This window comes from Girardinichthys multiradiatus, chromosome 1 (assembly GCF_021462225.1).
Source record: "Girardinichthys multiradiatus isolate DD_20200921_A chromosome 1, DD_fGirMul_XY1, whole genome shotgun sequence".
Taxonomy (NCBI): Eukaryota; Metazoa; Chordata; class Actinopteri; order Cyprinodontiformes; family Goodeidae; genus Girardinichthys; species Girardinichthys multiradiatus.
This window is the reverse complement of record NC_061794.1, coordinates 27,855,352-27,867,437: the sequence shown is the minus strand read 5'-3', so window position 1 is coordinate 27,867,437 and position 12,086 is coordinate 27,855,352. Positions and strand designations below refer to the sequence as shown.

The following is a 12,086-nucleotide window of genomic DNA, read 5'->3' as shown; positions in this document are numbered from 1 at the left end:
CCCAGTGCATGTTGGACTCCGGCAGGGCTGCCCTTTGTCACCGGCCCTGTTCATAACTTTTATGGACAGGATTTCTAGACGCAGCCAAGGGCCAGAGGGGGTCGAGTTTGGGGACCAGTGGATTTCGTCTCTTCTTTTTGCAGATGACGTGGTCCTGCTGGCACCCTCTAGCCAAGACCTACAGCATGCGCTGTGGCGGTTCGCAGCCGAGTGTGAAGCAGCTGGGATGAGGATCAGCTCCTCCAAGTCCGAGGCCATGGTACTCGGCCGGAAAAGGGTGGCTTGTCCTCTTCAGGTTGGAGGGGAGTTCCTGTCTCAAGTGGAGGAGTTTAAGTATCTCGGGGTCTTGTTCACGAGTGAGGGAAGAATGGAGCGGGAGATCGACAGACGGATTGGTGCGGCTGCCACAGTAATGGGGGCACTGTGCCGGTCCGTTGTGGTGAAGAGAGAGCTGAGCCGAAAAGCAAAGCTCTCAATTTACTGGTCGGTCTACGTTCCTACCCTCACCTATGGCCATGAACTTTGGGTCATGACCGAAAGAACGAGATCCCGGATACAAGCGGCTGAAATGAGCTTCCTCCGTAGGGTGGCCGGGCACTCCCTTAGAGATAGGGTGAGGAGCTCGGCCATCCGGGAGGGGCTCGGAGTAGAGCCGCTGCTCCTCCACATCGAGAGGAGCCAGTTGAGGTGGCTCGGGCATCTATACCGGATGCCTCCTGGACGCCTTCCTCGGGAGGTGTTCCAGTCACGTCCCACAGGGAGGAGGCCCAGTGGACGGCCCAGGACACGCTGGAGGGACTATGTCTCTCGGCTGGCCTGGGAACGCCTTGGGCTCCCCCTGGAGGAACTGGAGGAGGTGTCTGGAGAGAGGGACGTCTGGGCGTCTCTGTTGAGTCTGCTGCCCCCGCGACCCGGTCCCGGATAAGCGGAAGACGACGAGTACGAGTACTTCAGTTCCATAAGACTTAACATATCAGGTTCCAAAACACATGAGCAGAAATTTCTTAAAATTAGGTCATTATTGTTGCTAAATGTCATTCGGTGAGATATGAAATTACAGTAAAAGAGTATTTTAATCAGCAACTGGTAGTTTTATATTTTGGAGTTAATGCTGTCTACCTGTCCCCCAGACAAATCTATTTTGACACTGCAGCAATCATTAATGTGGTCTTTGTTAAACTTTATTAAACCTGCAGTGAACCATCAGTTATTTACATTGAGGACAACAATATATTTTCATATTTTTAGAGCACTAGAGCGTATTAGGGTTTGGGTTTTAATTCATCATCAATATAGAGCACATGAGCAAACGTTAACATTTCCATCAAAGATGTGTGATGAAAAATACTTTGCACTGTAAGAAATCACTTTCCCTTGTTCAAAATAGAAAATTGTAAGGCAAATTGGTCCTCGGTCTATTTATCAAGCTCCTGCTGCATGCTGCAGTTGCTTGCAGGGCAGCTGTGGCTCAGTGGAAAAAGTAGTTGGTCTTGCAGTTTTAAGGCTGTGGGTTGATTTATGCTTTCCCCATTATGTGTTGATGTTCCCTTGGATAAGGCACTTGACCCTAACTTGCCCATATGGGTGTGGCTGAGTTAAATGAGACTGTAGTGTAAAATCAATTCTAGGGGGTTTAGTGTGACTTGAAAAGTGCTATTTGTGAAAACTACACCAAGGTACTTGAATTTCTTCCATTAAAGCAAAGACTGACTTTCACCCAGGTATAGCAGAGTTTTACCTCTAATTATTCCAATTGTACAACATTTCTAGTATTTGGCACTATGACAGCATTTAATAGTTTATAAATTCAGATGAGCAAACTAAGAGTCTCAGGCTCTGGCAGATTCACGAGCATTTTAAAACAAATGATATTCACATCTAAATCAAACCAGGGGAGATATTCAATTAGATCAGTGAGGTAAATCCTTTTAATGCTATTGCAACAGCTTAAAGAGTATGATATTTAAGGTAACGTGATCTTTTGGTGAGTTAACAATCTAACAGGTACTGTTAGCATCCTTAAGGCTGGAAAAGCAGCCATTCAACATAAAAAAAAACAGGTGAAAATGTTTTTTCACTACTCAGTGCACATTGGCAACATAATTGTGCACATTTTGCATGCAGTGAGGTCCCACTGTGACCCATTTAAGCTCTTGCCCATAGGAACAGGTGCAGATTATCCCATCCTAAGCTTTGCCAGATCCTTTCGGCAGCCCACCATTTCTACACCCACATGAAAAACCCGGGAGAAGAGACTAATTTAGGATGCTGGGAAACAGGAATGGAAACAGGACAGATGGAAAAAAAGGTAGAGCATGGGTGATAAGGATGATTACAGACACAGAGTTGTCAGACCGGAGAACTGTAAATGTGTCCAATCTATTCCACATGGAATTTTAAAATTAATAAGCATATTCATTAGAGAAATAAATTAATTTTAGGAGTATAAATCTACTACAGCAGCATTGGGGTTCATTCTGTGAAATGGATGCAGGGGTTAAAAGTACACTGATTTTAGAATGTACCTGAATGACATTTGGAACAAAAGCTCAAATCAATCTCACTAATACATGGTATATATTGTTTTCCAAGTAAAGACATTTGACATTTCCCTTATGTATGATTTAGTAACTTCAAAGTATTTATGTCCTGAGCTGGGTTTATGAGTCCAAAGATGAAGAGACAGAAAATCCACTCTTAATCCATTCAACAACAAATGTCCTATCAGTTCTGTCCCAAGCAGGGGGATGACAACCGGTCAACAGCCTACTGATTTAGGATTCTAGTAAGGCTTGAATAAATGTACAGTGCCTTGTAAAAATATTTATAACCCTGAAACGTTTCACATTTTATCACATTAAATCATTTTACAATAAAATAATCTCTCACAGAAGCAAACAAAGAAGGAACAAATTTAAAAGGTTCTTGAGATGTGCATTAGCAATATATGCTGGAACTGTTTTAATCAGATTTAGTACAGAAAAAAAAGAAAGGAATCATTGAATTTAACCGAAAAGATCATATGCTAAGAAATCATTGTTGTCAGCATGTATAAATCAAATATGTCACAGCAAGATAGTAAGGAGAATTTTTAGAGTTTTTTTTTGGTGCTATTGACACCTATTTTATTTTACAAATACGTGTCCAGAACAGACTAACTTGACACATTAGCATATTGCTGTTTAGCAGATCCAACGCAACATCACATATTTGCCGATGCATTTCCCTGCATAGGTGTAGGCAAATTATCTTCAATAACATTGGAAATTTGGATATTAATTGACGTGTCTGTGAGCAGATCCATGCTTCTCTACTTGATTTTTTATACATTTTAAAGATACTAGATGAATAATTGTTCAAGGCTGGCAATGTCACTTGTTTAGCTAAACAGTTTTTAATTTAGTTTGTTTAGTTTTTACAGACAGAATAACAGCAAATGGTAAACCAATAATAAGCAGCGGAATAGATCTGAATCTAGATAAACTGAAGGGCAAATACCTAGCTTGCAAGCTTTGAAATATTTAACATCAACAAGGATTCATCCATTCACATGAGTTTAACAGTCAATCTTTTAATGAGCAAAGAAAGGAAAAAAAATCATGCAAATTTGTGGCAGCCTTCTAATGTTGAACAGAATGTGTACGCGAATGTATGCATTTGTACAAGCTGCGCTGCTGTGCTGAGGGAGTGTTCTACCAGCCCCTCTGCCCACGGCCTTTGCATAATACCATCAGAGGATGCCAAACAATAGCCAATGTGTATTTCTGTGCATGAGTATTTTATTGTCTCGCTCGTTGCAATCTAGATCTAATTTTGTCTTGTTCAGCTCTTGCCAGAGTAATAGGAGGTGTAGCATGGATGTTGGTGAATGTGTTTGTGCTGTGATTTAAGAGGCACAGCTGTCCAGAGGGAGATGACACACCATCATATACACCAATGCAATTGGGGATAGAGGGAGAGGGGGGAGGGGGTGTGGAGAGAGTGCACAACAGACAGAAAGAAAGACAGACAGGAGGACCAATGGTGATTTGGTGTCAACAGAAGAGCAGAAATTTGGCAAATTCCGTCAAGAGAAATGGCAATGTAGTAAAAAGGGCAAACACTGAGAACAAAAATATACAGAAAGCCAAATGAGGAGTTGAGAGATAGTAAGAGGAACAAAGAGAGAGATAGAGAACAAGGGAGACAGACAAGGAGAGAGAGGGAGAGAGAGGAAGAGCTCCAAACTCGAATGATTCCCAGACTAGCTGGCAGTGAGCTCCGCGCTCTGATCTGCCTGCTCTGATGGGGTTTCATGCCCTCAAAGGCACTGCTGGGAAACCTGAGGGCAACACTGGTTTCTGCCGCTTTTCTTTTTTTCCCTGTAATTCCCACCCATTGACCAGACTAACCGAATGAGAGTTGAAGCCAGATAATCTCAACCCAAATGACGACAAATGGATCCTACACCAGTAACGCTCACTGCAATACCAAAAGGAAGCTAAGAGAACCCTGAAAGCAACGTGGCATCACAGACAGCTGGCAGAAATGAGAGGTAGGAGTTCCATCACTGGTGTGTTTGTGAGAGTAATTTCTTTGTAGGTGTGCAAGGAATCAATCAGGTTTTAAAAGTCTCCAAAGAAAAATGACAATCACATTTTTAATTTAATGTCTGCACATCGGGATACAGTTCACCCTTTTTGTATGTTGCACTTAGTCTCTGACATTGTTGACAGTGGAGCTTACTCAGAGCTGCTCTTGGTATGGGTTATGTGGGCATGTCATCACAAACTTCTTTGTATAGGGTTAATCCTGAAGGGGCACAACAGAGCAAAGAAGCATTCTCCTGTGCTGACCTCATTTCATAACTGCTATCATAATGCTCATCTAGGCTCAGGCCGTGTTTATGTGTACACTTCAGAGTTTGTTCTTCAGCCAGTGCACATACAGAGAGAATATGTAATTCATTGTTTTCATGCACATGCTATGATGAGCAAATGACCCGAAAGCTTGCAATTCAGCAAAATAAATCTGACAGGAAGTCTAAAACAATTGTTGCTGGGGGAATTAAGATAGATATAGAAGTGATTGTGCTTACATGTTTTTGAACCTGTAACACATTCATTTTAGTTCAAACAAAATTAGTGGATTTCGTGGCCCCAAGCGCTTTCAAGAGTAGACTATGATTTAAATAGGTGTAATTTAAACCATTCATTCCCAGGCTGGGGGTCACGACCCCATGAGGGTTTCCAGATAATTTCTGGAGGCTGCTAAATGGTTGTGGAGGAAAACAAAAAAATCATCTCAACAGTGACATCACATATTTTGACACTGGATATGGATTAATACATTATATTGCTTGCGCATATGTGAGTTTAAAAGCGTACATGCAGATAACCCACACGCTCCACTCATAAACCTAATATAAAGAGACATTAACAAAGCAAACTTTGCCACCCATCAGAAACCCTGACCCCTGTTTATTCGTGCTTAGTACTCAGGTTAGAGGGGTTGGTAAAGAGTCACAAACAGAAACATGACTGCTGAATTACAAATGAAATGTGTGAACAAGAGAACTCTGTTTCATAACGTGTGAGTAGAAAAAGTATTGATTTCGGAAGAGATTTAGAGTGGCCTCATAAAAACAGACAAGTAAACAACAATTCTAGCAAAAGATGCAGGCATGCAGAAAAACAGACATAGTTGAGGAAACACAATATATTCCCAGGTATAAAACTTGTATAATATTAGTTGGAGAAAAATCTTATTAAATAGATTTATTTATAATAATAACAAACATGGCACAGCTTTTCAAACTATGCAAGATCCATGATGCAACTTGTGAGCAAGCTACAGTCACAGGCTTGGGTCAGAGCTTCATTTCATTGAGCCTCCAGCTAGTCAAGCCAATGCTATAAATACTGCTGCTATGTTCCAGAAGGAATGGACATGTGAAGTTATCTCAAAGGGAATCAGACACCCAATATGTGCAGCATATAGATTTGCGTGTGGGTGAGGGGTTATGAAGCTTTGCTGAAGTTACCAGGGGTCACTGTATAAGGGGGTGGAAGGGGAGGCGTTATCGCTGAGTAGTGTTGGTGAGAATTAGCTATAAGTTTGATTTTGCATCTCGTTGAAATGAGAAATAAAAGCAAAGTAAAATAAAAAAGTAATAAATGTAAGGGTGACCATTGATATGGTAAGGTGTGGACCTATGTACAGTAGTTATGTTACAGTTATGTAACAGTTAACCATCTATATAGTTATAATCTCTATATAGTTAAACGTTCATGCAATCAAAATGAGACTCCATCTAAACAAAAACATAATAAAATAAATACACATTCTATTGCTCCCAGCTGTATAAGTAAATATGAGCTTAAAAACGTCAACAGCAATTTCACATGATGTTGCATTATCTTGTTCCTGTGTCTCCACAGTGGTTTTGGTGTTTGCCCTCCTCTCCTCCCTGCCTTTGTCACATGCCTGTCCAAAAGAGTGCAGCTGCAACAGCAACACCAAAGTGGTGGACTGCCGGGGACGAGGCCTCTATGACATCCCTCGCCGACTACTTTCAGACACACAGGAACTGTATCTTCAAGATAACCGTATCAGGGGACTGGGATCAGTGGCTTTCAAGGAAATACCTCTCGTCCGCATTCTCGATTTGTCTAATAACTCCATAACAGCTATTTCACCGACTGCTCTACTTGGTCTGAGAACTCTGCAGCGCCTCAGCCTGGCATACAACAGCATCAGAGAGCTCGACAAACGGCTGCTGGGACCTATACGCTCACTTTCCCACCTTGACCTCTCACACAACAGGTTGCACATCTTCTGGTGATCCTGACAGATATACCATAAAATCATATGCATAATTTGAAAACTTAAAAGAAAAAAAAGCAATTAGAGATGTTTGTCCTAAATAACAATTAGGCAGATGTGAATTATTAAAAACCATACTACCTAAACTGATCCACAATTCATACCAGAAAAGGACTAAATAAAACAATACAAGTTTGTTAGAGAGGAATTTCAAGATCCTTGAAAATATAAAAAGAGTTAAGTATCTGAAGATTCACATTTAGAGCCTATTCCAAACATGCAGGGCAAAGAGATAAAGGTTTTTCACCAATTTTTTTTTTCACACCGGAAACATTTAAATACGTCTTTAAACTGGGTCTGCTATCATAAATCCTAGAATCATTTGACAAATGGTTTGAAACATAAGCTTTTGCAATAAAAAGTTACATTCATATTACTTTCTATATGCAAATTGAAGATTCCTACAAGTTGAGCACAGTGAGCCAGAGAGCTTGCATTTATTGATAAGCTAAATGTGGTAAGAGATCTGCAGATTCAAGTCTTTTTAAAAGAGGAAAAGCATGCAAAAACCTATATTACCACCCATTTCAGGATTAGGCTGTCTTTCACCTAGCCATGGTCTGAAGTATCTATATGAAGTGACTTTTTCAATTTTTAAACAGCTTGAGCGTGCCACTTCATAATTGATTGTGTCGTCAGCATATAATTGAACATTGGCTTCAGTTTGTTCAGGTCATGCAACTCAATTGATGGTGTCCGATTTTCTTACTATGTTTCTTTTGTTAGCCTGCGGGGTTTGCCGGGAGCCATGGGAGACAGTCTGAAAAACCTCAGCTACCTGGGGTTAGCAAACAACAGGCTAGCAAGACTGGATCGCTCGGTGTTGGATGCCATGACCCACCTGGACAGCCTTACACTACGAGGCAACCCCTGGAGGTGTGATTGCCAGCTTATTGGCCTCAAACTCTGGCTGGAAACCTACCTCTTTAAAGGTTAGACCATTAGGATCTTCATTCACAGAGGAATCTAAAATAACTGGTTTAAGGCTCTTTCCAAAGTCTTCCCATTAAGGTATTGCTGTGAAATCAAGGCAAAACGTAAAATAGGACATTTTTACACCACCTTTCTAACACAACCAGATATTCCAGGAATATCAGGGTAGAAAGATTATGTCTTCATGTAGAAATAAAACTTCACTTTTTGGGTTTGTCTTACATAGAAATACACAAAAAAAATGTAAATTTCAAAACAAGTTATGTTCCTCTATGATAGATGATTGTATAATTCTTCCTTCCTATCTTACAATTATCAGTGTGTTGCTGGGAAAAGCACAGATGCAGTTGAATGTTCATTATCATAGGTCCTTGAAGGAAAATCTCCAGGACAGAATATCGACCAGCCATATAATTTTCCATGCTAGACCAAAAGCAACAGGCATTGGATAACAAAATTACCACTTTGCAGTGAAGGCAAGGCTTTCATGGAGTTACATGGTCCGCCTACGCACTCATGATACCCACACATTAATGTTTTCTTGCAAGGTGAAAATTCTAATTAGTGCAAGCAAAACAGTGGACCCATATTTAAGTATGCATGCAGATACAAAGCTAGTGGGTAATCAAGTGGACATAATCGGAGGTGTCCGCCAAAGGATACTGAATTTGAAAGATGAAACTAGGGGCTGACTGATGAACTCTTGTTTTGATTCCTTTTCTGAAAGACCCAATTGCTTTGGTTCTTGTGACCCAGATGAGAGATCATTACAATTTTTACCCAAATACCACATTTGAATGCTGCTTCTTAACACAGATTAAAACAGATGAAGCAATTAATTAATCTTGGATCAGCTATGGTGACCATAAATTCGATTGTGATCATAAAGTAAAGAAAATATATGTGATACTTTCTGAGAAGAGTCAACAACATAGCATATTCTTTTGCACTCTTGTCCTGATTTACTCAATCTCCTTATCTCTACTCTTAAGGTGGAGTTGTGGATGAAGTTCTCTGCATTCAACCAGAAGAAATGAAGGATAAGGACTTGCAAAAAATTCCATATCAGTTGTTTCATGCATGTATGACTACAAGCTACCATTACCTATTTGCCAACATACACCATCTAGAGTCTGAGAAGCTACTGAGAGGCCACACCCATGGCAACCATGCCCATCCCTCCAGCCACTCTCTCCATGTCCCCATGGTGATAGGTGAGGGTTTTGGTGGAGGAGGTGGAGGTGGAGGAGGAGGGGGAGGGGGTATCGCAGAGTGTGAAACTAAACAGAAGCACCGCCCTGTCAACCTGCGCCATGCCATTGCCACGGTGATCATTACAGGTGTAGTGTGTGGGATTGTGTGTCTGATGATGCTAGCTGCAGCAGTGTATGGATGTGCCTATGCTGCAATCATGGCCAAATATCAGCGTGAATTAAAGAAGAATGAGGAGCTGGCTACAGCACAGGGGGCAGATCATGCCACAGCAGATGAAAAAGAACCATTGGAGAACGCTATTGCCTAAGACTAGGTAACATTTTCCATGGACTCAGCCTCCTCCCTTTAACCTAATTATCTCTGGATGCCATGTTTGGGTTTGTACATGTGTGTAAAGAGTGAGATTTTTTATTTTTGCATAAGTTTACCAAATATTTAAGAAATTGGGTAGCTATATTTCACAGGTATTTGACTATGCACTGATAGGAAGAGTATCTTCCTCTTTAAGAGGATTTCAGAAGCTGAATTCAAATGTGAATTCAAAAATATACATTTTATTTTGTCTGAAAGAAGCATATCAAAGACAGGAAAAATATAATATATATTTATAGGTGTGTATTTATAGGTATTTGTAATGTGAAGCTTTGGTATTTATAGAATGAAATCCAGATTTTATCTGTTTTTTGTGTTATTGCTCATCATTTTGAGTCTGTTTTAGACTTATAATAGTCCATATCAGGCAGCTGTTGTCAGTCATGTCCTCATTTATTTGTATCAATGATGTGAATTTGAAACAAAATTAACCTGTGATGTTTAACTTGTGCTTGAGAGAGTGTGCGTGCTTGTACATGCGTGTTTAGAGAAAGATCAAATAGAGTACAGAGAACTTAAAGCATCTGTGCCTAGCAATGCTAAAATGTTTGTGAAGGAAATATACTTTTTTAAAGGATATTTTCTGGAAACTGAAGTGAAAATGAAAAATTCATTAAAGCAATAATGAAACCAACTAAAATGAAAATAACTTGGACTCAGACTTTTTGTATGTACTATTTAATGGGTTCATAGTTTACACATGCAAGTAAAGTTGTTCAGATCAGTCTTGATTGTGACATAATACTGGTAATGGTAAAAAATGTCCTTCAGTATGTTATATATTTAATAAAAGAAAACATTGTTGCTAATTGCTGTCTGAATTCTGGTTATCAATTCCAAAATCTCTGTGTCCTTAAGAATGAAAAAGAACTATTAAGAACGAAGATTTGATGCAGAGATATTCAAAGAAACTTTCAGCTATTTTGTGGTATAAACTACTATTAGGTTCAATTCATTTCAGTAACTCAATTCACTAATTGAAACACATTATATAGATTAATTACACACAGAAGGATGTTTTCAAGTCTTTGTTTCTGTCAATTATGGTGATTTTCGCTTACAGTTAATGAAAGCAGTGTTCAATTTTAAGATAAGAATAATACATCAGATTAACAAAAACATTTTTTATAAAAAAAATGCGGGCATAATGAAAAGTACGTTTAACACCTGCTTAAAGGTTGTTATTTTGAAAAGGTACTTTTTAATTTGACAAATGAGCCTCATTGGACGGATATTGTAATTTATTAAATATTTAAGTTGAAGAAGGCAGACAAGTAACATGTTATTTTTGATGCTTCTAATTGATGTTTGTTTTAAATAGTACAGAATAAGTTTTACATTAAAAGTGGAAAATGTTTTTCCATAATGTATCACTTTCACATCATATATTTATTTTGCTTACACTTAAGGTGTTCGGGTTGACAATATGCATTGTTATTTTATTTGGAAAAGACCCTGTTTCGTGTAATTACACCCGGACTTCTACATAAATGTCCATACAAAATGTCCAGTCTTATGAAAAAAAGCTTATAATATAGTTTTCTAAACACTTTGAAACAGACGATATTTTAAGATGTCAGTATTTGATTTGGCCCCATTCTGACTACCTTAGCTTTACTGTCTGGTAAAACATCTGTTTATCCATACTAAGATTGTTCAGGTTGCTATTTACAGCAGATAAAATACTGACCGCTACTAAGATCTCCGCCAAACCCTACTTTAAAAAGAACTTACTATCTCCTTACAATCTAGAAGATACTACCTTTTGTGCAAAACCACCCTATTTTTAAATGGCCAAATATGCTGAAGTGACAAACAAGTGATTTTTGTTGTAGATGCAAAGATGCTGCTAAAACTACCAAGAAGTACATTTGGTAAAAGAAAAGAAAGGTTTGAGACCCCAGTTCAGTCAGCCATCACGAGTTGTACTGGCTAAGTAGAAGACTAACAAAAAAACAAAAACAAAATTCAAACAACTGAATCTGTCTGTGGGTAAAGCAATGAAAAAACATCTTGAATATTACAAGTCAAAGATCTGCAACTTTGTGCTTACTGGATTCAATTTATTAACTTAATTAATTAAATGTGCCTGTTCTGTTGCCCAACTAATAATTTTATGTCCTACACTGAGGATAATTGTAAAAGATCAAGATAAAAATTATTAAAATAAAAATTGAAATGGTATTTTTTTTCTTTTTATGTGAAACACATTCAGTAGGTCAAGAATGGTGGTTCTTTTAAGAGCATTATCTGGTTTACAAAAAAATAATTACATGATTAATATGATAATAATCTGACAAAAAAACCACATTAACAAATAATGTCAGTCAGATTTTCTTGTATGTTTTTTGTATATTGACTTGCACAGAGAAGCAATACACATATTTAAAACAGCGTTTTAATTTATTCGTTGTACTTTAGTGACACATTGAGGTACACAGATGCCTTCGGTGTTCATGCCTGACCTAAGTCGTATGGTTCTGTGTAATTCACGGCAGCCGCTTCACTGCACGTGGCTTGGGATGTGACTGCAAACACAGACACACAAACAAACTGACATGCTGGTGTAAACGAGTATGTACGTACACGCACGGCAACATTGTTACTCCAGTGATGTCTGCAGGGCCAGTGGCGTGTGACGTCATCGGCCTGTCCTGTTAAGTTAGTGTGTTGGCATATTTACAAGTCTGTAGCTCAGTGAA

The 12,086-nt window shown here is 39.0% G+C and overlaps 2 protein-coding genes across 3 annotated transcripts in view; one reads left to right on the top strand and one right to left on the bottom strand.

The window, feature by feature from the left end:
- cacna2d3a (calcium channel, voltage-dependent, alpha 2/delta subunit 3a) overlaps nt 1-12,086 on the bottom strand; it is a 189,151-nt gene that overhangs the window by 21,294 nt on the left and 155,771 nt on the right. The gene's annotated exons all lie outside the window — the stretch shown is intronic.
- Nucleotides 4,003-10,193, top strand: LOC124872373 (leucine-rich repeat and transmembrane domain-containing protein 1). The gene is made up of 4 exons (XM_047372293.1): nt 4,003-4,534; nt 6,420-6,804; nt 7,591-7,796; nt 8,790-10,193. The coding sequence occupies exons 1-4, from the start codon at nt 4,528-4,530 to the stop codon at nt 9,317-9,319; spliced, it is 1,128 nt and encodes a 375-aa protein (XP_047228249.1). The 5' UTR covers nt 4,003-4,527; the 3' UTR covers nt 9,320-10,193.

What these genes read in the sequence shown, in the direction of transcription:
- LOC124872373 (XM_047372293.1), top strand. An exon ending in CTTGACCTCTCACACAACAG is followed by an intron (nt 6,805 to 7,590) that starts GTTGCACATCTT and finishes TTCTTTTGTTAG; the next exon opens with CCTGCGGGGTTTGCCGGGAG. An exon ending in GGAAACCTACCTCTTTAAAG is followed by an intron (nt 7,797 to 8,789) that starts GTTAGACCATTA and finishes TCTACTCTTAAG; the next exon opens with GTGGAGTTGTGGATGAAGTT.